Source organism: Phytophthora parasitica (assembly GCF_000247585.1).
Source record: "Phytophthora parasitica INRA-310 unplaced genomic scaffold supercont2.2, whole genome shotgun sequence".
Lineage (NCBI taxonomy): Eukaryota > Oomycota > Peronosporomycetes > Peronosporales > Peronosporaceae > Phytophthora > Phytophthora nicotianae.
The window spans coordinates 2,101,728-2,125,780 of record NW_008648988.1 but is presented as its reverse complement, the minus strand read 5'-3'; the positions used below and the strand labels follow the sequence as shown (position 1 = coordinate 2,125,780).

General features: G+C 47.3%; 7 protein-coding genes across 7 annotated transcripts in view; 4 read left to right on the top strand and 3 right to left on the bottom strand.

Moving 5' to 3' along the window:
- Positions 1-145, top strand: part of PPTG_20966 (hypothetical protein) — a gene marked incomplete at both ends in the record, with an annotated part of 1,100 nt that extends 955 nt beyond the window's left edge. Inside the window, one exon of the mRNA XM_008894393.1 lies at positions 107-145. Coding sequence (XP_008892641.1) covers positions 107-145 — 39 coding nt within the window. The remainder of the gene's footprint in view (positions 1-106) is intronic.
- Positions 146-3,809: 3,664 nt separating this feature from the next.
- On the top strand, positions 3,810-5,077 carry PPTG_20965 (hypothetical protein; the record flags this gene model as incomplete). Its single annotated transcript, XM_008894392.1, has 3 exons — positions 3,810-3,894; positions 4,569-4,610; positions 5,046-5,077. The coding sequence occupies 3 exons, from the start codon at positions 3,810-3,812 to the stop codon at positions 5,075-5,077; spliced, it is 159 nt and encodes a 52-aa protein (XP_008892640.1).
- A 528-nt stretch (positions 5,078-5,605) lies between these two features.
- Positions 5,606-5,907, bottom strand: PPTG_20964 (hypothetical protein; the record flags this gene model as incomplete). The annotated part of the gene is made up of 2 exons (XM_008894391.1): positions 5,606-5,761; positions 5,803-5,907. 2 exons carry the CDS (start codon positions 5,905-5,907, stop codon positions 5,606-5,608), a joined length of 261 nt encoding a protein of 86 aa, XP_008892639.1.
- A 5,013-nt stretch (positions 5,908-10,920) lies between these two features.
- Positions 10,921-11,904, bottom strand: PPTG_20963 (hypothetical protein; the record flags this gene model as incomplete). The annotated part of the gene is made up of 2 exons (XM_008894390.1): positions 10,921-11,205; positions 11,836-11,904. The coding sequence occupies 2 exons, from the start codon at positions 11,902-11,904 to the stop codon at positions 10,921-10,923; spliced, it is 354 nt and encodes a 117-aa protein (XP_008892638.1).
- Positions 11,905-16,410: 4,506 nt separating this feature from the next.
- Positions 16,411-16,859, top strand: PPTG_02708 (hypothetical protein; the record flags this gene model as incomplete). The annotated part of the gene is made up of 2 exons (XM_008893942.1): positions 16,411-16,647; positions 16,722-16,859. The coding sequence occupies 2 exons, from the start codon at positions 16,411-16,413 to the stop codon at positions 16,857-16,859; spliced, it is 375 nt and encodes a 124-aa protein (XP_008892190.1).
- Positions 16,860-22,573: 5,714 nt separating this feature from the next.
- Positions 22,574-23,198, bottom strand: PPTG_02706 (hypothetical protein; the record flags this gene model as incomplete). The annotated part of the gene is made up of 3 exons (XM_008893941.1): positions 22,574-22,762; positions 22,871-22,996; positions 23,058-23,198. 3 exons carry the CDS (start codon positions 23,196-23,198, stop codon positions 22,574-22,576), a joined length of 456 nt encoding a protein of 151 aa, XP_008892189.1.
- Positions 23,199-23,282: 84 nt separating this feature from the next.
- Positions 23,283-23,758, top strand: PPTG_02705 (hypothetical protein; the record flags this gene model as incomplete). Its single annotated transcript, XM_008893940.1, has 2 exons — positions 23,283-23,354; positions 23,420-23,758. The coding sequence occupies 2 exons, from the start codon at positions 23,283-23,285 to the stop codon at positions 23,756-23,758; spliced, it is 411 nt and encodes a 136-aa protein (XP_008892188.1).
- Positions 23,759-24,053: the final 295 nt, after the last annotated feature.

The window sequence follows — 24,053 nt, the reverse complement described above, 5'->3', positions numbered from 1 at the left end:
TGCTTCAGTCTCAAACGTGGCTCTGTATCTAGTCCTTGTGTCGTACACCTACTTCAAACGGGATCGAGCAGGCAACGGATTGATATGAGGAGGCTCGTACTAGTAGGCGCGGTACGGTAGTAGCGGTTTGAATGGTAGTAATTAAGCATGTTTCTTACTGCCCTTCTTCTATTTTCGCCGGTTGCGAAAGGCAGGAAAAATGTACGAGAAAGGGGAACACGCCACAGCGCGTTCCCTCCAGCTAGATATGCATGCCACAGGTGGCTACTTAACTACGAAGTACATCTGGTCTCATTTTGGCGACACCTCTTCTCTTCGTCACCTCACATCAATTTGGGGAAGTCCCGTGCCTTCCATCCTGGCCACTCCAGTTCGTGATTGTCCACCTCTTCAGCGGGACCTTGAGTCTCTCGAGTCGACAGCGACGGAACGAGCAGTAGGGTAGTGGCATCCTAGGCTCGGTAGGCACGAGGAGGAACAGTGGGAGCGTTCGTAGTAGCGTGGCCAGGTGCAGAACCCAGCGGACGGCCGTTTGGAACACTACCTGTATTCCTGGGTGCGGTACACTTGATCGTTCCAGATTGACCCGTTTTGCTTTCGAATGGCAATTCGAACGTCCTTCAGGCTTTTGGTCAATTACATGGCCCTCCTCAGGGAACTGGGTGATATTGTTCAGGAGATATCGAACATGGTTGAAGATATCGAAAACGTTGATGCTGTTTATGAACATGATCCAGATGGAATGGTTGTAGCTGATGTGTGACGCCAAGAGCGGGCCTAAATGAAATAGCTGAATTTCTTAAACCTGACTTGAACTGGAAACACTACTGCCAGTAATGAACAAATTGCGTGCAATTGTTCAGAATTTCGAGACATTGCTGTCTACGAGCACAAATCTGCAAAAGCTAAACAATGGCAAGACAGTAGACAAACAGATCGCCACACAATTCGGCCTCTACGAGTGGTGATTGATTGCCCGACGCGATGGAATAGCGTCAGAAATCTGCTGGCAAGAATGGTCGAGTTGAAGGAAATCTTGATGCTACTACGAGCCGCGAAGGAGAAGCTGAGTTCAAGGACGTAAAACTCACTTCACCTGAGCCTTCACACTGGTTTGAAATAAGTGCCTTATTTTACTTCTAGATCCATTTGCAGCAGCGACAGAGGAGCTCGTTGGCGGTTACCTACTCTTGCGGTGGCACCTCCGTTTTAAGGTTCATCAAAAGGTGGTTCAAACAAACCGATGTTTTCGATAAACCAAAAGCTGTTGAGGGGCAATAGCGTTATGTGAATGAAACCCTACTTCTAATGCAATATGTGCAAGGAGCCCTATCAGACATGTTCGAAAAGCGATTTAAGAATTTGCCACCGGACGTATTGTGGATCTCGCTCTTGGATCCACGTTTGACGAGAATTGATACACTGGACAAAGACGATTGAAGCTTCAGAGCACTTGTTACATGTAGCCGTTGAGATGATAAACGAGCTATTTCCTTTACCGGTCATGGCTGAAGTTCACTTGAGAGCTCGCGAGCTATAGCACAACGTTAGCTAGCACGAACTAGTATTAGAGAAGGCGATCTGGGAAAATGAGCTGCTGTAAGAAGACGCCAGCTGAATGGACTTTGCGCCCCTCCAAAAGTTAGAACGTAAGACTTAGATAGGCGATTACCTTGTCGGATCTTCATTATGACACGACGAGCTGATCAGTCATACCGAGAGCGTCAACGACAGTAGCGAATATGCCGAACCTCTGTTTTGGTGGGAGCGTAACTCAATTCACTTCCCTATTCTAGCGCAACTTACGAGAAAGTGGTTAGGCTGCGTGGCGACATCCGTGCCATCCGAGAGAGCCTTCTTTACTGCTGGAAATATTGTAGCGGCAAAGCTCAGCGCACTACACCCGAAGTTTGTTCAAGATTTATTATTTATTTTTTCACGAAAAAATGGGGAAGAAGCAGGTAGGAAGATCTAAGTACACGTTCGTTCTTTTTCTCAGACGTTCCTAATTTCTTAGAAGTATTCTGATACAAATCAGTAGCCATAATGCGACAGTGAGATTGGTTGCAAATGAAAACGTGTTCGCGGAAACTCGCCCCATTTCGTCTTGAGAAACTGCCATCCTGCGCGGTTTGCATCATGGAGCACACCAAGGTCGTTGACCCAACGAACACTAAGCAAAACTTTAAGACTCCAGCTTAAAGACCAAAGATAAGATGCTTAAGTATACTAAATTCAACCATTACTTTATCTGATTTCTGAGGGTTTCATGACAGCAAAAGGAATATAGTTAGAGCATCTCATTACACAGTGGACAGTCGAGGCAGTATTCTCATAAAGCTGGAACAGTTTTTGTCAGTTACATTCTACACTACACTGATAGAAAACGTCTCCGTCAGTTTAGCAGTTTTCGAAAACGTTGTCAAGCCTTTTTGACAGATTTTGTCACACGATCACGTCAATATCGACACTTTCCGAACGTCAGCTGTGGTTTTCAACACTCATTATTCTTGAAAATTACAGAGCAGCTCTGTGTACATATTAACGACAATATTCTAAGAATACTGGTGGAAGTTGGTCCTTGGAACACATTTTTTTTCAAGTTACGTCCAGTATTAAAAATAAATGCCTAGTTAAACTTCAGCATGGTAAATACGTACTTAAACGCGTGAAATGGCTTCTCTATGTTCCATTTCTTGTTAATGACCAATAAGAATTGGCAAAACGCAACAAACTGACAACATTGTTTACACCTTCAAAAATATGGCCTGGTTACGCGAGATGTCCCGTTTTAAGTAAAACGGGTATTGTTGTGCATTTCGCTTGTTTCGTACGGTAGAGTGTTGAATTGGGCGATAATAGACCGATTTAAATACTAATTAGGCATAATATTGTGTATTCTTCCCTTACACCGCTGACCAGCGTATTAGAACTAATCGGCGGATATACACCGGGTTAGAGCCGGATTGGGGGTCGGCAAACCGCCTAACGCGAGGAATAACCATAAGTTAGTGAAAAGCACTGAGATGTGATAAGACGATATGTAACGTTACAAGCACAACTCGGTGCTTGACTCGAGTCGAGATATTATGTTTTCGAATACAACAAAAAGGATGACATTGGTACCGAGTTTCGTGGATCGCAACGGGCTAAACAATATCGTTGTAAGGGACGTGCTCAAGCTTGTGGATTTCAGCTGAAGGTGCAATACTACTCTACCAAGAAAAATCGGGGTGAAAACGCAAAGTACGTCTGCAAGATTCTGAGTAGCCAACACTTCTTTGACAAAACGCATCACACGATAGTACTTTTTAAAAAGACTTGCTTCTTCGCTGTTATTGCCATTCACGTGGCGAAGATGGGAAGACACCTTTATGGCGTTGATGGCGCCCATTTAAATGGAGAAATGAATACTTATGGGAGATTTTCCGTTGCAGCAGCGAAAGAAGAAGGGTGTTATCAATGATATGGTCGCAGTGACTATGAGAATGACTAAAAGTTATTCGAGAAGGAACGTTTGAGTCGAAGGACACAGAGCGTGCCCCGTCGAAGAAACTGCTGCTCGAGTGGCGGTCTGTGTGCTGGTAGCCGTAGGGAAGTACGAAGCCGGCTGTCGTTGCGTATTTGAGAGAGATTGACAATAAAAACTGGGTCAAATTCAACAACAAGAGCAATTCAAATTGCCGACTTGCGAATCTAGCTGATCAAGCTAACAATTTAATGGCAACAATTACCACAGCGCCAAGCCGTTAGAAGCCTATGTTATGTACTTTCTCAAGTTAGGTGTGCTGGTATTTGACAAGAGACAAATGGCTGCTTACTGGTTACTCTCGAATGCTGAATCCGAGCTCGTGCGAATGCTAGGAACGGAGCGCAAGAAATTGGTCATTACAGGTGAGCAGTGCAAGGTAACCCTGTGCATGGAGGGAGTGTAAAACGTACTTATTTAATTCCATACAACCGACCAGAGCGGGTTCATCGTTGGCGTATGGTTGGTCAAGAGTGTTCATGTGGTAATTGGCAAGACAGGGAATTCCCGCGCGTCCCTGCATTTCCAGCCGCTATTAATGAGAGGCAGCGTTTGGACACTCAATACGATGTCAAACATCTATCGATCCCAAATGCCGAGATATGTACACAGAGCTCTTTTGACCATGGCCAACGGATGTATATCTTTCAGTTGCAAATGATCTTATCTATGGGAGGGGATGGTTCTTTCGTAGTACCGTTGGCCACTGGTGCGGCACATGTGCAGTAGTGTCGACGGCAAACACTCCGGAAGCTCCAGTGGTCCATAGAAATTAGTGCACCAAAAAAGGAGTTTTGCTGATGTTGAATCAATATCTAAGCCTAATTGCGTTATCCAATAATATCATTGTAACGTATTGGTGTGGTGTACAAAACAAACAAATTCACCATAATTTGGTGGGACAGATAAGTATATTTTTGTTTTTACTGACAGTCATTCGCTGAAATACGATTCAGTACGATACCTATAAAACTGGATGCTGTTGGCGGGAAATTGCTCTTGTTCATGGAAGCTGACTGAATCGCTGATGATGTCGCAGTCAGCTGCAGCATATACAAAGCCATTTCATTTCCAGATTTCGGTATGTCTGCCTATACAACTGAGATAGAGCAAACCATCGTTGCTCAAATTCAAGCGGGTTAGATTATTCTTAGTGCTCCGTCAGCTACGCAATTCATAAAAACCGATTCGGTCATAGATCCAAGCAAAGGAGGGCAGGTCTCTAACGGCTGTGCGACCAGGCCCGAAGACATTTTTTCGAAAGTGGCCGGTCTGCTACCATTCTTATAGCTCAGGAGGTGACGCTGCTCAGCTGTAGCTTAGGTGTGGGTGAGGGCTGGTACAGCTGCTCCAAGGAAAGGTTTCCCACTCAAACAGGACGTTCAGTTCAATCGCTGTCGTTGAAGCGTAACTGTGTCATCTCTGCCGATTAACCACTCTTTTTAATACCCTTGCAAAACCCGTCGTTGAACTTGACCACTCACGTATCATTAATATGAACGCGACTGCATTTCAGAAGCAGCTAAGGAGCATGCCAGTCGTCGTTGAAGGAGATTCGAGCAATTTATAGAGTACGGAGCTTACCTCCAGCCTCCATCTCATCAGGGCCCATGTGGAAGCGCCTCTGACTTTGTCGCACCACCTACTGTCATCTTGCCAAGAAAAATAGTGTCGTAGCGTTTCCTCGCGCGATGCCATGAGCCGGCTGCCCCTCCATCGGGTTTCATAAACACGGGTTTGTTCGAAGAAGGTCTGTAACTCTCTCTGCCTCAGTATGAATCGACCGACCGTTCTTCTCCTCGACAGCTGCGAGTCTAACTGCGTCTCTAAGGTCGTAGATGGAGTTGCACAGCTGAGTATCATACTTGTGGTTCTTCCTCCAAACGCAATCCACCTGCTTCAACCTTTGGATGTCGCTGTATTCGCTACACCAAAGAGCAAGATTTGTAAACTGCTTGAGGAGCATTTGGGGGAAGCCAATGAAGGTTTCTTCATCATACGTAGGCGCCCATCAATCTTGCTTGCTTGCGCTTCTGTCCGTCCCGCCCGAGGTCTTCGGTTCGTCCGTCCACTTGCTCAGAGACGAGCAAATCGCCAATTGAAGCCGTCCTTGATCTCACAGCCTTCCTCGTGCTCGCCGTACCCTTCACTTTGGGTTAGAGGCGACACGTGCAGTCCTCCTTCAACGTCGCCAGCTGCCGTGTGCGACACTTTGGCAGTCTCTGGTGGCTTCTACGACCGCGTGATCGTCCATCTTGCCCTTCGCTCCTCACGCTGCTCTTGAGCGGGCCGTTGCGCCCGCTGACGACGCTGTCTGTCCCCACGCGTTCGCACACGTCCATGCCACAACGCCTGTTCTTGCCACCGTCCACACTCATGCCTTCATGTGCGTCAATTTTGCCTCGCCAGGCGGTGCCACATACATTACAGCAACTTTCGTATAACACCCGTAGTTTATTTGATATTAGGTGCACCCATTGAGGCTGACAACCATCCATCAATCGCCACAGCTCAGCCGGCGAACGTTGGCAAAACATCGGTGGCTGTGCCTACAGCAGGCGATTCTGTATTCCCCGCTATGGACAAAATAAAGTAGATGCGTTGAAGTGGAAGCAAAACGCCCCAGTAGGCGCTTCCTCTGATATCGATGGTGTGATTCTGGTCAAGGATCGTATTTAGAACCGAAACGCAGCTAAGGAGCGCGTGCCACATACGAGGGGAAAGTCCACAGACAGAAACTCCTCTTTGTGGCCACGGACGGATGGCCAACGAGCCACCCAGCCCATCAAGTGACAGTCTAGCGAACTTAAATTCGTAGTTCAAGGAGACCCCTCAGGAATTTCTCTTATTTATGAGTAGTGCCAGCGCTCAAGTCAAATGCGTACATCCATTATTTTGCAAGTTACTAATATTTTGTTTCATGCTGAGTGGTAGTTTGAACTATTCAAAAACATATCATGCACCAGTAAACACCCTTATCGTTAGATACACGTGCTCCACGCATGAACGTATAGTCGTTAGTCACGAAAACACGAGGTACGACCGTAGGTCAATGTAAGGTATTCCCCATTTGCAGCCCTCTTGTGGGGAGGAGCTGGCAACTTTTGTGTCTCACGCTCAGGTATGGCCTCCAATTGAAGCCATATCGCTAGCCGAGCGTGACCAGGTGCTCCGTTACGCTTGAATATCTACCCATTTTTTCCAACAAGAGCGGAAACAGACCACAAACCTCGAACCCCTCTTAATGTTGCGGGGAATCTTGGATCCTTTCCAAGCCAAACGTGACTTTTTGATTGCATCATCTTTAGTGGCGCACGAAGTGTTCTGGAAATTGTGACAAACAATTCAACCGCCAGTGCCAACAAAAAAAAAGGTAGAGCAAGAAGGTGGAGCTCTGTGCACCTGCCGCTATTGATATTGTTGATTCTGCATTTGTATAGATGAACAGATTACGACAAAAATGTTAGTACCATTTTGGAGTTATATTTTTGAGTGAATAGAAAACTCACCATACTAGTGCGGAGAATTAATGGACCCAAGTGTACTTGAACCCGCGACAACATCTGCTCCCCGAAGGGCTCTCAATAAGCTGGCCGCTTTAACGACTTGAGCTGTCAGCACTAATTTTGGTGATGTCGGATTACGCTCTGCTAAGACCTCACCCGCGAAAATGCGTGCTTCTTCAAAATTAGTGATAATTTCCTGCTATTTGTTTATAAAGTTAGCCTAACCCTATATTTCTCTCCGTCGGTCACTCACCACATCCAAAACAATCCATACTGAAATCGAATTGAAAAGCGGCCTTGATTTGACGAGTAGAAAAGAAGCGATGGCATTAACTAGGGGTATTATGGGTGCACTTTGATTGGCCTCACTGTCAGAATAACTGCATAAAAATATTAAGATTGCGGGGCTTCCAAACCTGTCAGATTTTGTGTATGTCTGAATGATATGGTTGCCAGACTTGCAAGGCTCTGTATTGGCCCCGAATCGGCATTTCCTTTACTAAATAATGTCACTGCTATCAAGTACAAAAATACAAAAACTATTACACTTTGTGGTACAAGCTAGTAGTACTCAGTGGAGATCGATAATCGCGTTCCAGTTAATACCCGTAAGTTCCTTGGCGCGTCTCAGATTGTCGAACTGCGTGGCCCACATGCGCTTGGGGCACGATCGGAGCCATCCATGTCGACGGAGCCGCCCTTGGTTTCCTCTTTGTCCTCCTCATACCAGCCTTCCTTATCCAACTCCCTCATAATGGAGTGAGCCTTGCTGGAAAGGCGGTTCGCACCTTTGCGCCTTTCTTTTTGTAGGGCAACGGCCTTTTGGTCCACAGCTTTTATTTCTCTGGAGATGCCTCTCCAATTTAGCTAGGGTGTTCAGCGTCATGTGGCACCGCCAGCGTTTACGAGTTTTCCGTCCTTTAGGACGGTCGTGTTTCTTCTTGAAAGGGTTTCGTAGAACAGATGCCATTAAAGCAAAAAACCAAAAGTGAGGACAGACAGATTCAGTGCAGCAGATACCAATGGCTACCGTTTGTGTCGAAGCGCTTTGGTAGTAAAGTACGCCCATTCTTTATCGAAACTGAAGAATTGTACTAAATAGTTGAATTTGTGTGACAAACACTGGGTCAGTGCTTGTAACGTTACACATCGGTTTGACACATCTCCGTGCTTTTCACTGGCTTATGTTAATTTCTCCACCAAACGCCTCCAAAACCATGTACATGTAGCCACTTTGTTACGAAGGGTTTCCACATTGGTGTGCGATACATAAATGATTACATTTGGCAGACGACTGGTCTGCATGCATTTAGACTTCCTATTCGTGGAAAGGCAACATCTTACTTCCAATTTTAGCAGTAGGTTCTTCCAACAACTCTTTGGCAAATACTTTTCATATACAATATCACTTTTAGAATGGATACTTAAACAAGGACATTCAGTAAATCATAAACAACGGCTCTCATTTCACCGTAATTTAACTTTGTTTTACTTATATAAGTAAATCTATACTTTCGAACGAAAGTATAGTTTATCGAAGTAAAACCACTTTACGTTTCCTCATACACATGCGAACACCATTTTGATCGATAACATCGAGCCGCGTATGGTGCAGGATGATGTCAGACTCCACTGAAAATATGAATGCAGGAACGCAAAGAAGAATGAATCCATGTTGTTTAACATCATCAAAGAGAAAGCACGAGCCCAGCAGAAGTATCGCCAATTGGAGATGGAATAGAAGGTTAATACTGTTCCTACCAGCAGGCAAACCAGTGGCGACATAAAACAAGAGTAGTAGGATGGAGAAATGTAATGCTGGAGTACATTGCAGTTCGTCCGCGGATCCGCGGATCCAAAGGTGGAATCGAAGCTTCCTAAAACAGATGGTTGGCACTGCCATGTAGCTCATTGGCTTCGTGACTGCGCGACCGCGAGGTGATGATAAAGCCCATGCTGCCGATAAATGAAGGAGATTAAAGATAGGTCCATAATCAAGATGGTTCAGACGAAATATCAGCCTGGCCACGAAATGGTGAGAGAGTTGGTTGTACTGCCGTAAAGTGCAGAATCGGGATCAGATCGGACGGAAATTCCACGCAGTGTGATTGAGGAGCTGTCAGCTCTGAACAACAACAACCACGCACGACCACTTCCCGTACCGGTTGATACTATAGTGGCGGGAGGCACCACAATGATGTGTCGCGAGACTGTGACCCTCTGTATCGTATTACAAACTGCGGAAGGTGCTACAGGACATGGATGGCCTGATTATGGAAGGTGAAGCGGCTCAAATTCCTTCCTGGAATTGTCACATTGGTATTGTTCGGTATCGATTTGAACCAACAGGTGGAGCAACATGCTGGACGACCTCTTCCAGTGGATAGTGATCTAGTTGAAGAAGAGAATAGTGCCGAATCAACCTGTCCGCCACCAAGGTGGATGATAAGTACGAGGAGATGGTAGTCGCTGCTGTGAACAATGGGTTTGACCCAGTGTATCTCTCTTTCCTACGCGAGTCTGTCATCAGATTCGAGGATGTTATGTTTGTATTGATTTCGGGGTAGACCCACTAGCAGATAGAGCGCCGTTGCGAGTCAAGCTCGTCGAAGGTGCTAAACCGTTTCGAGTTCCATCAAGCCGTTATGTGTTATCTCAGCACCGTTTCCTCAGGGATTATACGAAGCGACTTGAGCTGAGGGGGCTTATCCGGCAGAACAATCAGGGTCACTGGGCATGTGCAACCGTTCCGGTGGCAAAACCAAAGTCACCCGGTAAATTGTGGATGCCAATTGACTATCTGCCGGTTAATGCACTCACAGTACCATTTGTCGGTTCGGCTCAGGATGTGACAGATTTGGCTGAGGTGGCCGAAGGAGCGTATGATTTTGCGGATTACGACACGCCGAAAGGTATCTGGCAGTTTCCACTCCACCCAAACAGCCACGAGTTAGCGAGTTTCATTATTACTAACATTGTTTGGACTCCAGCGCGTGTGCCACAAGGAGCAAGTGACTTAGGTACACACTTCCAGAATGAGATGCAGCCTGTTTTTGGAGAGATGCTGTATACCCACCTGCTGGTATGGATCGACGATATCTTAGTCTCCCCAAAGGTTCCGGCAGGCTTTATCGTAGCTTTACGCCAGTTCTTTGAGATCTGTCGTGTCAACCGTTTTAAACTCAGTGCGAGCAAGAGCTGTCTTTTCCGGAAGGAGAACCAGTGGTGCGGTCTTGTTTCCGGTGGATGGGCATCCGCAACGACCATGAGCGCATCGATGTACTGCAGAGGCTGCCTCTACCGGTTACCGCTGCTGATTTTCAGCAATTCCTCTGTGCGGTGGGGTGGATGCGGGACACAGTTGTTGAGTTTGGACGACCGACGTGCCCTCTGCACAATAATTTGGAGGCCGTGATATCTGTTAGGGGTCGGAAAAAAATCTGGCGGCAGGTATGATACTAGATTGGACTACTGGTGAGGTGAGTCTGCCAAGCGGCTGATTGGTTCTTCACAGCTTCTTCATTTTCTGAACCCTTTAGCGATGCGAGTGAAGCCGGGTGGGTACCCGTGGTCTCTCAGATGACTCAGTATCATTGAAAAAAGAGGCTTACTCCATCATTTGGGCCGCCCGCAAACTCGGTTATTTATTCACGCGCTCGACTGGGTTTTGCCTATTTTGTGACCATAAGAACCTGATCTACGTCTTTGCATCTTTGCATGAGGTTAAGCGCCGCTTCTAAGGAAAACTACAACGCTGGGCCCTGTCCCTTACAGGATGGACCTACTGTGTCGAGCACGTCGAGGTTTCAGCTAACGTGTGGGCTGACCTACTGTCCCGATCGCTCTACATCTTCGAGTGAGGTGGGGGTACATATGAAGTGCAAGTTATAACTCGTAGTCAACGCCGAATCGATGAGAGGGCTGACCATCAGTTAGTCGTCCTTCGTCCTCGGACGGGAAAACCGCGGAGGTGCGGCACTTGAACGACTGGCGCGGAGCACTGCTGAAGAAGCTGAGCCTTTTGGCCGGTGGTGAGCTGCACTGGAGAAGTGTAAGCACTTTGCCGAACGGGCATTGCATACGGACGAACAGCAGACTGCGTGTGATACGTGACTCCTGTGAGGACACGAGTATATTGTTGGTAATAAATAGGAGCATAGCTCCGGCTGCCTGAAGCGGCCCCTTTGAGTGTTACAAATTTCGGTGGGCGGCTTCGGACCCAGGGCGCCAACCGAGGGAGCACTGCGAGCCGCACGAGCCGCCGACAAGCAGGCGACCTGAGACTTGTTACATTGCGAATAATTCTAGCAGGTACTTAATTGTACTCTTCTCCGGATGGGTCGGATAATATAAATATCCAAAAGGTTAGTATAAATAAAAAAAAACTAAACGGGGGTGTAAATATATCATATTGAGACTAGGTATTGATAATTAAAGGATTGCAACGTCGCGGGTAGAACTCTCGGTATAACGTATTATATCGAATAGTATTGTGGGTTCTACTCAAAATTTGAGATGGCCGTTCGTTGAACCACTTGCCTTCGAAATCGACCTCCCTGTATAACAGCATAAATTATTTTGTTTCAAACCGTGTTGTGCACATTTCAGTTTAAAGATTCGACAGCACTGCATGTACAACGGCGAAGCAGGCGACGCTGCATCAACCAGCAGCAGGCTGGAAGTTCATTGTGACGTAGCTCGCCAAGATCAAGACGAACTCCACCGCAGAATCGAACAGCGCCCTCACCCAAGTTTCTTCTGCCAGAGATAGCCACGTATCGCCATACACACGGATATCACCGTGCGCCGAACGACAGCGAACTCGAACATCACATGGTGCGCGCTCTTAAGCGCCTCCAACCGCACCATCACCATCAACTGAGCCGGTAGCCGTGGGCAGCAGCGTCGATTGTAGCTAGTCGTGCGTCCAATCGTGAAAAGTACAGTTGGCCACTGGCAAGGCCTTAAAAGCCTATGCCGTTAATGGCGAAACATTCTAGGACATCGTGCACAAACGGTGGGCAAAGCTCAGTCTCCCTATGAATGGACAGACAGTTAAGGTAGACGGTGCGTGGACGGTCAGCACTCCAGCAGAGTTAGCATGGACAAACTTTATGCAGTTTAAAGGCAATCGGCATTAGATTGACAGCTCAAAAACTGAAGTGGCGGAAGACCTCTGGGTAATTCTACACTCGGAGAAGCTGTGCGACTAATGATATACGAATATGCATGAGAATCAAAAGGCGCAAGACTTGGAGGAATTTGTACCGGGGTTACACGCAAGTGGCTACATGTAGACACTTGATTACGACAATGGGTTTCACGTTGGTGTGAGGCACACCAATGGTTACATTTTACAGGCCACTGGTCTGTGTGCATGTAAACTTCCTATTGGTTGAAAGGCGATCTCTTTCAACCAATTAGCTTAGCAGGATTATGCCAATCACTTGTTAGCAAATATATTTCATTTAGAATATCACTTTAGGAGGAAACCCAAACACAAAACATAAACATAAATAACAGTTCTCAATTTTAAGATAAATCGGCTTTTGCTTTCTTGTTTAAGTAAATCTATACTTACGTGACGTAAGTGTAGTTAATCTAAGTTTAAGCAAACTACGCTTCCTCATACACGTGCGCTAACGTGTAAGCCGAAGTAGTGGGCACACAGTGAGCCCATTACAGAATTTCGTGACGTGTGTATTTGTCCTCCTTCACTGACCGCTCTGGCGCTGCCGCTGAGCGCTCACTACATGACGTCGTTGCTCAATTTCAAAATGTTTGGGCAACTACATTCCAGGCAGGTGCTGTCGTGTGGCGGATGTGGGCTATTCACATCACACGTGGGTTAGAACACTTTACATGGGATTGCGATGTTCTAAGATCTCCTCCGGCCTACATTGCAAACCTACTCAAGTATTAGACGGGGCCTTTATCCACCGAGATCCTGAAACTATTCAATTCCTGAGAAGTATTGGTTTGTCCCGCTATTGTTACTAGCTTATTGTCCATTTTAACCCTATTAAATGCATGTTTGAATACATGAAGCGGTCCTTCCAGCGACGTTACATAGAAACAACCGGTCATGATCTATTTCCGTTGGTGGCGGAGGCGTTTGGTAGATTCAAGGGGTTCTCAATGCGACGTGTATTTCATCATTGTGGTTGGATGGTGCAAGGCGTGCATGGCCCTACAGGTCCATTGCCCACTGAAAGGAGGCAACACCCGATACTTGTGGCCACGCGTATCGAGAAGAGATTACAGAAGAGAGCCTACGTTTCTCAGACAGGAGAATGTCACTTCTGAATGGTTAAGGGTGCTTCAATTGGGTCGTGCAGTATTGTTGTGGGTGTTGGCGATGTAAACAGCGCTGGAAGAGCTCACGAGACTACAGACCGTACAAGTGTGTGATAGGTTATTCATGGAGGAATTTCCATAATCCAGTAGTAGTGTACTGATTTTTCTAGATTATCAGATTAATTCATAACGTGGAGTGTCAATATCAGTTCGATTGTACTAATTTCGTACTAATTAGCAATCAGAAGACGCATGCGTGCTAGCAGTGTACCGAAACATTCTATTGCAAATACACAACTGACATGTTGGCACTTTCAGGACCAACTTGAGTTATTCTTCAGAATGGAGTACAATCCACTCCGTGAGTCGCGGAATTGCTACCTCAACATCTACAATCGATAAATCCCTCTGTGTATTTGCGGGAAGTCACTTGTTTGGTCACATTGCCACCCTTTGACAATAGAAAATTGATTTTTTATCGTTTAGCGCATAGTGGCTACCTGTTACTTCCTGTCGGTCTTCGTGGATTTTGATTAAAATCCGAAGCATCATAAATTTGGACTGCAACATCTTCTATCCATATTTAACTTGTAAACAAACGCAACTGCGTACGAAACCTAACTATTAATATCTGTAGGTTGCGGATTTTTGTTTTTTTACTGATAGCAATAAACTATCGCACAGTCGCAAATACCGAAATAAATTGGCGATACATCAAACGTATTTCTTCCGTTTTCACTATCTGCTATTTTTGAATTGGTCATTAAATATAATTATTCTTTACCAATTACATTTTTTGTACATTCAGTAAATTTTGCAAAATTCGTAAGTGTTGGTTATTTTGCGCAGATGCTATTTTGGTTGGCATTTTTTCTATTTTCTCACTTGATCTCATTCTGGAAATGGTGTCACCAAGAGAAGCCACTCTCCCAGTACAGCAGTCTGCTTCACGGGGGGGGGGGGTGGAGCAAATACAGCCCACGATGAATTTGACAATGGGGATCCAGAAGTTGAAAAAGGCGCCCTCCATTCTATTCTTCAAGCTGCTGGTGTTCTCCCCAATAGTTTAGACAAGTTCGGCAAGGCACGCTTCGTTGCCCATAATCACTCAAAGTATGTTGGCTTTACTCGCCTACCATGCGTCGAAGGCTCGCTTCCACGCCCAGAAACAGCTCTTCGCAACACCACCCAGGATACACAAGCTTTGACAAACCCTGTGGTGCGAGACCTGATGGCTATGCATGCGAGATCGACCGCACCTCGTGACAGTCATGCAATTCATGATTTTCTTCGATCTCGTGGAATTGTGTTGGCTAAGAGCGCAATTTTTTTAAAAAAAATTCAAGGATGAAATTTGACATTGACGATCACCTCAGAGGGGATGTCGTGGAGCGTTTCCAGAAACTACAGGCCTACTTTGAGCTGGTAGCTGCGAAAAAAAAACAGGATATTTGTGGGAAATTGACAGAGAATCCGAAAACGCAACATTTAGGTGCGCCTGCTTCATTCCAAATATTGGAGAACACATTGGCAAAATGTGCAAGCGCTTGATAGGATTTGACGGGACTCATGTGATGGACGAAATGAACAAAAGAGAGGTTTATCTTGTCGCCACGACCAAAACCTTCAACAACCATGTGATCCCGTTTGCACTAGCGCTGGTGCCAATTGAAAACTACGACAATTGGACCTGGTTCATGAATTGTGTGAAAACTTCGGCAGGTTTGGAGAAAATCAGTGTGATTCCCGATCGCCAAAAGCGACTTTTGGCTGCAGTTGCGGTAATGTTTCCTCTTTCCGGCCACCGTTACGGTCTACATCACATAATGGACAACATCAACCGGAAGGGCGGAGAGCTGACTATTGACGATAGACGTATGAACTGTAAAATAGCTCGCAGCGACTGTGAAAATATCTAGAAAGCTGTTCCGTAGCGAGCTCGCCGCCTCCAAACCACCTGCTGTAACCTATCTTGATGAAATTATCGCCAAACACTGGGTTAAGTATAAATTTTGTGAAGCGTTTGAGCTGCCAACTCTCAATGAGATCACGTCGAATCTGTCAGAACAGGTCAACAATTGGATGGGGACTGAGCTCCGAAGTGCCAAGCTTCTTAGCAGTTTTCATTTATATTTCAAAAAACTCAGCGGATTGGCAAGCGAAAAGCGTCAAATGGCAGCGAATTGGCTGCGCCAACACGAGGAAACCCAACTGGTTCCTGTACTTCTTGCGCAACGCAAAGACAGAACTACGGCAGCTGGAATGTGTAGATTCACTCCACTAATGGATGGCGCATACTCGGTTCAGCACCTTGCTCCTCAAATCGAGACGGTCACATTCATGCCTGGAGACTCGTCGACCTACCTGTTCTAGAATCTACACGCGGGAATTGGCAAGATCAAGCCTTTCCTTGTATTCACGCCATCTGCGCAGCGATTCAAGACGACGTTCGACTTGAAGATTTGTATGATGCATAGAAAATGTCTATTGCACATCTTCGCCAAACATACACTTTCGCGTTTCGGCCATGACCGAAAGACGTCACGCTGGCGAAGGGCCCCACACTGTTGGTCCCTCTGCTTCACGTGCGCGTAGGCAAGCGTGGTCTCAAGCCTGGTCTAAAACTGAAACACAGACGCAAACGAGCAAGAAATGCGTTGTAGCTTGATAGCAAAATAACAAAGTACTGGACTTATTATCGAAATTCCGCACTCAGCTAGTTGTAAACAGTTGGAATTACATAATTTTGTATTATCAACATGGATTCTTATTGTGTTTTCGCTAAAATGTAAAGCGATAATTTGAACTATGTATATTTCTATTAAATGATCTCGAAATTGTTTGGATTAATTATCCGAACTGTACAACGAGTTAGATCTCTACTAGACTATACGGCAAAAAAATTGTTCTGGAGTTATATTTGAGGAATTTCTTTTAGAAAATTAAATTTAAATTTAGAAATACAATTTTCTTATCACTGCGTTTGACAAATTTAGTGTAAGGTCGGGGTGAGCCGGCAGTAAATCGTATATATGCATCGGGACTTGTTGCTTCTCGCAGCACTTTTGCTTTTGCAAGATGTCTCCACCTAACAAGCGCAAGAAGCACGCACGAAACTTTAAACGAAAGGCTGACGGCTCCATCTACAAGCTCAAGCTAAACAAGAATCTACCGTCCCGCCCTCCCAGTACAGAAGGCGCTCTGGCCAGTACTGCGACTAACCAGAGAGGTACGGGGTTATTCGCTTCAACTCAAGCAAGACGCGGAAGAGAACAAGAAATGTACGACGTAGAGCGCAACTATGCGAATCGCTGGGTACACAATTTAGAGTTCTATTTAGTACAGTGGGTCCGCTATCGAGAACTAACCTGAGAACCTGCTAAAAAAAGAAAAACCTTCCATGGAAACTCAAAGTTGACTTTGAGTTGGAGGCCATCGACTTAGTGTGGCTGTACCAACCTACGCAGGAAGAAGCTACCTACACGCCGCAGCGAACGCACAACAAGTCAGTATCACTAATAGGTTAAATTCGCAATCTACAATAAGGAACTTAACGTGTGCTGAAAACAGTACCCCTGATGATACGGCTATCTTTCAAAAAATCAGTACCCTACTACTGGATTACGAAAATTGCTTGTTATTCATGATTAAATTATTTAAACCATAACAGTGTTTATCGAATATGCTGTCCGTGACAGCAAATTCATGAAAGAAGTTGAAGCTAATATGATCTTGTTCATTTTACTTCGCTAAATGTTGTCTTCGAGTTCGAAACTACTCTGGATGCCCAAAGTCTTCTGGGTTATCGTGTTCTGGAGGCGGATCAGTCACATCACTCAACGGCGGTAGACGCGTATCAACAAAAAAAAGCTTCAATGGTGAGTTTGTGTGCTTCAAATTGTCGAAATTGGTTGTCCAATCGGGTTCCAAGAGCCGCCCAGCTATCTTTGAGTCTTTGACTTTATTCAATAACCACATTAACTACGTCTAGTGCCAGGTTTGCTGAGCGTGAGAGGCTTGACAGTTGTTGCTCAGCTGGAAAGTCCGCAGACTGAATGCGAACCCGGATTGTCGGACATTGCCACTCGACGAATCTGCAAAATCTCGGCAGCACTTAAAAAAACACCACCCAATCAAACATGCCCTGTAGATCAAAGTGGTCGATCAAACCTTCAACACCAATGGATGCTGCAACTGAAAACCTGGGTTATCGCTTACAATACCTCCCTGATGGCTATGGTCTTCCCACGTAATGCACACCCTCATATTCTTAGCATCCTGCCGTAATCAAACGAGACCTCGTCCAAAACACAAATTAGAAAGAGAGCACCCTAAAATAGAACGTCATTCAAATACCTGAAGTCGTACCCACGGATGCGGGGAGTGCGTCATGCATGACACGCAGGCGAAAAATATAGATCAGGCACTTCCGTGGCTGCACGGCGTCTCAGTCGCCTTTGGTGTCGCCCGGCTATAGCGGTAGGATGATGAACACGCTTCCCCGCGTCGACTTCGGTTCTGCGGCTCACCTGTCGACGACATACAGTATGCAAAGTCGTCCTGGAGACAGCCACTGGGCAGATCCTGGGCGATAACACTCCTCACGGCAAGGGGTCGCTCACAGCAGCGTCCTCCTCAGCCCCAGTAGTCGCAAACCACTGTCCCCCGCTCTCAGAACCCACGAGCCACTTCAATCTACCGCCTCAGTACGCACCAATGCCCTGTTCGCCCTATCAACCCTCGCTCAGCAAGTCTTTCTTCTCTGTTGGGTGAGGCTGGCCCCGCAGAACCGCAGAACCCCACACGTATATTAGCAGCTTAATCCCGCCCAGTACTGGATGAATCGCAACTGAGAGTTAGGCGGCCACCTCCGGTCGTCCAGAGCTCTCCTACGAAGACTACTCCTACCTACCCACTCTGCACGTGGCCTCCTGGCCGTCCATTTCCCTCGTCAACGTCGCCTCTCCTTCCTGCACTCCTTTTCATTACTCGACGCTGTGTCGCTCCTCCTGAGCGATCTTCTTTCAGCGACTGTTTGCCCTTCACGCCTTCTCAGAAGCAGGCCGGTACCGTCAGCCACAGATCTTAGTGCACGTCAGTCACCGACTGCAACGTCTTTCTAGCTTCAACGTCACTCTCAGTCAAGTCGATTGTCACTATGTCGGGGTCCTGTGTGACGTCGACACTGTGACGTGCTCTCCGCCTACTTACCCTTAGAATACAGTCTCGTCTCGATTCACGCCTGGCTGAATCTTCTCCACCTTCCTCGCATTGTTGCTGGGGTAGAGTAGTGTCGTTCGTCTACAAACGGGTAGTCCAACCAAGCAGGTGAGTATTGGAAATCGGGGTCGGAAGACCATTTGCTAGCGAATGTGTTGTTGCTAGCTTTTCCGACGACACATAGTACCAGCAAGTTGAAGTTCTTTATGAACACGAACAAAGATGCAATGGGCAACGACGGCGTGTTGGTAGAGGCGTTCAGTGACGCAGACTAGGCGTCAGACAAGCAAGACAGGAAGTCGGTAACAGGTGGAGTGCTCATGGTGGCAGGTGTGGTAGTGGCGTGGCTGTGTAAGAAGCAAGCGTGAGTCACATTGTCAACCATGGAGTCCGAGTTTGTGGCGGCGTCGCAGACGACGGCAGCGATGCTCGGCATCATGGGGTTCCTGAAGGAGATAGGCTTGAAGCTACATGAGCCACTGGTGCTCCACGTAGGCAACCAAGCTGCCATTGCTCAGTTAGAAGGCAAGGACACGTCGGGGCGTGCAAAGAACATTGACACGCGCCACAAATTTGTGAAGAACTTTGTCAAGAAGGCGGTGCTGGTCGTAGAGTACTGCGAGTCCGTGAAAATGCGTGCGGACATCCTGACAATGCCCCTCCCGGCACCACGACTAAAAGAGCTAAGAGGGCTCGCGATGCTATCAGGTTGACCGCCCGGAAAGGAGTGTAGGAACTCGCAGGAGATTAGGAGGAGATCTTGAGACGTCGCAGCAAGAGTGAGACGACGAGCGGCTCCTGAAGAATGCGAAGGAGAGCAACGACGGAGTACGCAGGAAGGACGAGCAGTTAGGAAACTCCTACAGAGGAGAATGCATATTTGTACATGCCAAACAGGCTTACATAACAACTAAATACAATCAGTCTTCAATCCACCACGCGAGCACACATCAAGCGCTTAACTAGTGCTGCTACAGATTGCACAAGCAATCGACAATTGGTGAATACAGTAAACCTAGTTCGAATCTAGTGGGGCACTGATGGCGAAGGTGATTTTACAGAGAATTAAGGCTGAGAAGTAGGGGATGTAGCGAGTCAAGTCAATTCGGTTAAAACCGAATTGTATTCGAATCGAAACCGGTAAGACCCGGTCCAAAATTATCCGAATCTAACCGGATAGAATTCAGTTCAAACCGGTTTAAGGAAAAGACCATTTGCTATGTTATTAGCCTTTGATATCTAGTAGACCCCCTAGTAGTTGGTACGGGGCAATCGATCGGGAGAGGTAAAATTCTCCCTTCAAGATGCACAGCAGTTCGGCTCGTCAAATTGACAATGCCTATAAAAAGCCTGTCAGTCTGCCACTGTGGCCGTGCCACATCGATCTCAGGCTGTGACCCACAGGTAGCGGCGCCGCAGCGCTCCACACACCACGTGAAAGAGTCTCTCGGTTCTCTCTGAGAGACGGAAACGAGGTGACCGCCGAGCTGCAACTACGTACCAGACTGCTCATATCCTAGTTAGCAGCTACTCCACAAACGACGCTGCCAACGGATATGGATACCGACACAGCGTCAATAGACGCTGATGCCTCCTCAACTATCTCATCAACTGGATCTGCTGGCGGAGTGCGCTTCCGCACCCGCAAAAACGAATCTGACGTCTACAGCTACATCAAGGAGCTCAACACTGGCCATTTTCAGTGTATGGTGTGGGCGAGGACAGGCGTCAATCAGATCTGGCGAACACGTTCTACAACAAATTGGAGGGGTCATCTACTTAGCCATCATTGCGACGAATACAATCCACATGCCGAGTCTAGCCTTGGAGTATTTGGCCGTCGAACAAAGCCCTGCACGGAAGTCGAAATGATGTCTCCTGAGGATGCCAAAGTTTGCGACGACAAACTGGTGCTCTGGATTGTAGCGAATGCCTATCCGTTTGCTGTTGTAGACCAAGAGGAGTTTGTGGTCTTCTGTAAAGCATTACACCCCGGGTATAATGCACCATGCCAACGTACAATTCGCAAGAAAGTGTTATGGCAGTGGAAGATGGAGAAGGAAGCCGCTCGGGTCGAGATTCGGCGCGAGATTGCAGGCCGCCGTTGCAGTTTCATCAATGATATGTGGACGTCTCCCTCGAAAAGAGGTTATATGGTGATCACTATGAACTTTATCGACAGCAACTGGGAAATGCGCTCTGTTATTATTGCGTTCAAACGGGTGCAGTACCCTCACACGGGTAAACGTCTCGCTGAGCACTTTATTAGGGCTGTGAAGGATATGGATAGCGGGATCCTAAGCTCCATTTGGACGGTTACGGTCGATAACGCAACTAACAACACCGCTATGATCCGTAAGATGAATCGAAAATTACCGAGCGAGATTGCCAGACTGGCACGAGCGGCGTTTGAAGAAAACGTACCGGAGTCTCCTTCGGCTACCTCGGCTCAGCAGGTCGTGCAGTTAAGTTGTACTGCACACGTCCTCCAACGTGCAGTGAAGGAAGGACTCGCTAAGTGTCCACTGGTTGATTCAGCTATTGGCTACTTTCGCGATCTTACTAAGAAAATATCGGAATCTACTAAACTGACAGAGGCGCTCCAGCCAGTATGTGCTGGCATGCTGCACGAGTTTATCACTCCTAAGCTGGATGTGGTTACGAGGTGGACAGTACATGGATCATGCTGGAAAGTCTTCTCAGAATGAAGCTGCCTTTGAACGAGCTGCTGCGGCGCATTGAGCTAAAAGAACCTCCATATACTGGATTTACTATCGGCCCAGGGGAAAGCCTCATTAAGGAGATAACGGAGGAGTCGTGGACAGCAGTGAAGACACTATACACCTTTCTCGAGCCTATTAAGGAGGCCACGGACATGTTGTCAGCGTCGACATACCCCACGTTCGGCATTTTACTGCTTACGAACCACGTCATCAAGTTCCACGCAGTTGAAACAATTGAGAAAACGCAGGACGAGCATACCAAAAGGTTTGCTGATGCCGTTAAGCGGAGGCTGGACGATTATGCACCAAAATTGGACAAGAGGGAGGCACGAATTGCAACTGTTCAAGACTGTGGTAGTTTCCGCTTTGCTGGAAATGCTGGTGTGCTATTGCTTGCAAGTTTAGAAGTGAGCTTCCTTCTGACTAACTCCTGCTCCTGCATTCTACTCGACTGCTCCTACTCCTATCAGGGCCACAGGTTTCACCCTGGACACAGCCTTGAGAGTCGAGCACCAGGGTTGCAGTAAAACTGCAACTTCACGTTGATAGACGCCGCTGTAGTTCGGGATGGGGTTCTTGATTCAGGATAGCCTCCTTGCCGTTGAGGAAAGACTCCTTGCTGTGCCACACACTACAAAGACCCACGTGCTAAGCAGCATCGCGATGTCTTAGTGGAGAATGTGGCCAGCGTCAAACAAGAAGTTATGGATGAGTTTAACCAGCACTATCGCGCAGCTTTTCAAGCTCTGCAGCAATCAAACCGTGGACCCCCATCTGCGCAAAAGAAGAAAGGCAAATCACTACGTCTACTTCTTCCACGCAGCACCAACCAGGTTGCCAGTGCTGGTTCTGTTGGGGCCTTCTGTCGTAACGCCGTCATCTTCCACGCCCCCAGCGCCAGCATCTTCTTGTTGCGGGCCGTCCGGTCCTGATCGTGGGCGTTCCACAGCTTCTTGAGTTGCAAAGCCAACTCCACCTCCTGCTTCTGCAGCGTACGCCGTTCGACCTTGAGCTTCTTGAGGTATCGCACTTGGCGCTTGGCCTCCTGCGCGTTTTTGATCTTGCGTCGTCGGTCAGCCGTCGGGTTCTCGCCCTCGTACTCGTACTTGCGTAGGGATTCGGCCATTGTCATTGCCTCCATGAGGTTCTGCTCCTCGTCCGTCATTGAGCAAGGTCTCAGCTATCGCGTTATGTAAGGCACATATTGGCGTGGGGCGAATGGCCAATGAGGAGCTCTTCAACTTGTGTACCTTAAGCTACAAATATCGTACGTCCTACACATGTAAAATAATGTACTGCTAACGGTAGCTTTGCATCAGTTTGGCCATCATTTGCTCCACGTCGATCACGTCCGCCTCGTCCACCTCGTCCGCCCTCATGCGAAGCTTTACGAATCTGCTCGCCCGTGTGGTCGTGTCCGATTCCAAGTCAAAGCCAATGGGCATCAAGCGGATACAAGTCCTGTAATAGTGTCGCTGGCTCTTGGCCTTCACGTGGACTCACAGGCGACAGGATGAGCCAGCCGCATTCGTCCATGTAGAGGTTTTTGTTATTCCCCCCCCCCGCCCTTCAGCCAGACCACGCCACACGATCACCATTCGCCCGTCCTCGATATATCGCCTCAACGTCAAGTAGATCTGCAAAGTGTCGTTGTACCTTAAGTCCTCGGAGAAGTCCAGGCGATACGCTCTAGCTGCAGTATTATCGTCGTCCTGGATATCCTGGAGCCAAGTCTAAGGCTGAGAAAGCGGGGAACGTTTGAGCGAAGTCAAGAGGAATGACAGTCATGCCTAACGTTTCCAGGAACGTGATGTCCTTGCTCCACTCGCGGGTGAATCTTAAAGTCTCAGGTGGGAAACACTTATAGTCCACGTCTCGAACGACGTAATTCGCCTGAGCGTACAACGCGTCCAGCTCGTTCATGGAGGTCACAAACAGTGATGCCTGTTTCTTCTGCGTCTGTCCTTCAAGCAGGCCGATACTTTCCGTCTCGGAATTGAGGAGACAATGACGCAGGAACTCTGTAACTCGCTGTATCACTTTGGCTCGAGTGAGTACCGGCTGCTGCTGTTTCACCAGGTAATGCAGTGTGGCATCCTAATAACCTGCGTTTAAACATCGACTGACGTTCGTCCCAACTCCAGCACGAGCTTCGTCAAAAGTACCGAGACAAGATCAGTAAGCTCGAGAACCAGCTCGACGAAGCCGTGCACTTATACCCGCAGGTATCATCGCTCCAGGCCAACGTCGAAGAACTCGAGGAGCATCTGAGTTATATATCTCCGCAGCATCTGCGACGGCCTGCACACGCTCAACAGCTGATAAGATCAGTCCATGTACTTGTCCATGATGGATTCAGCGAAGCGACGCAGGTTGGCAAAGACGTCAAAATGTTGCAGGTGGACAGAAAACCTCGAAGACCGTGTGCGCCAACGACGCGTAGTACCCGTATGCGTGTGGACGCCAAAGCGACGGCACCATAACCTACGGTACGGCGACTACGCTGACAACGCTACGAGCCTACTCGTCGGAAGAGGCTCTTCCAGCCTCAATGCTCAAGTGTACCGGTACGTAGTAGTACTGAGCAAAACACCTCTTAAATGACATACAAGAAAACGTTACCTTGGCAATAAGTGATAAGAGTGTAAAAGACAGTCGGTAATTCGCTAAAAAAAATAACGTTTGGTTTTACCCAATTGCTAACGTTTCATTATCTCTAGCAAAACATACCACTACTAAACGCATCATACAACAAATTCGTTTTGGGGTGAAACTTGT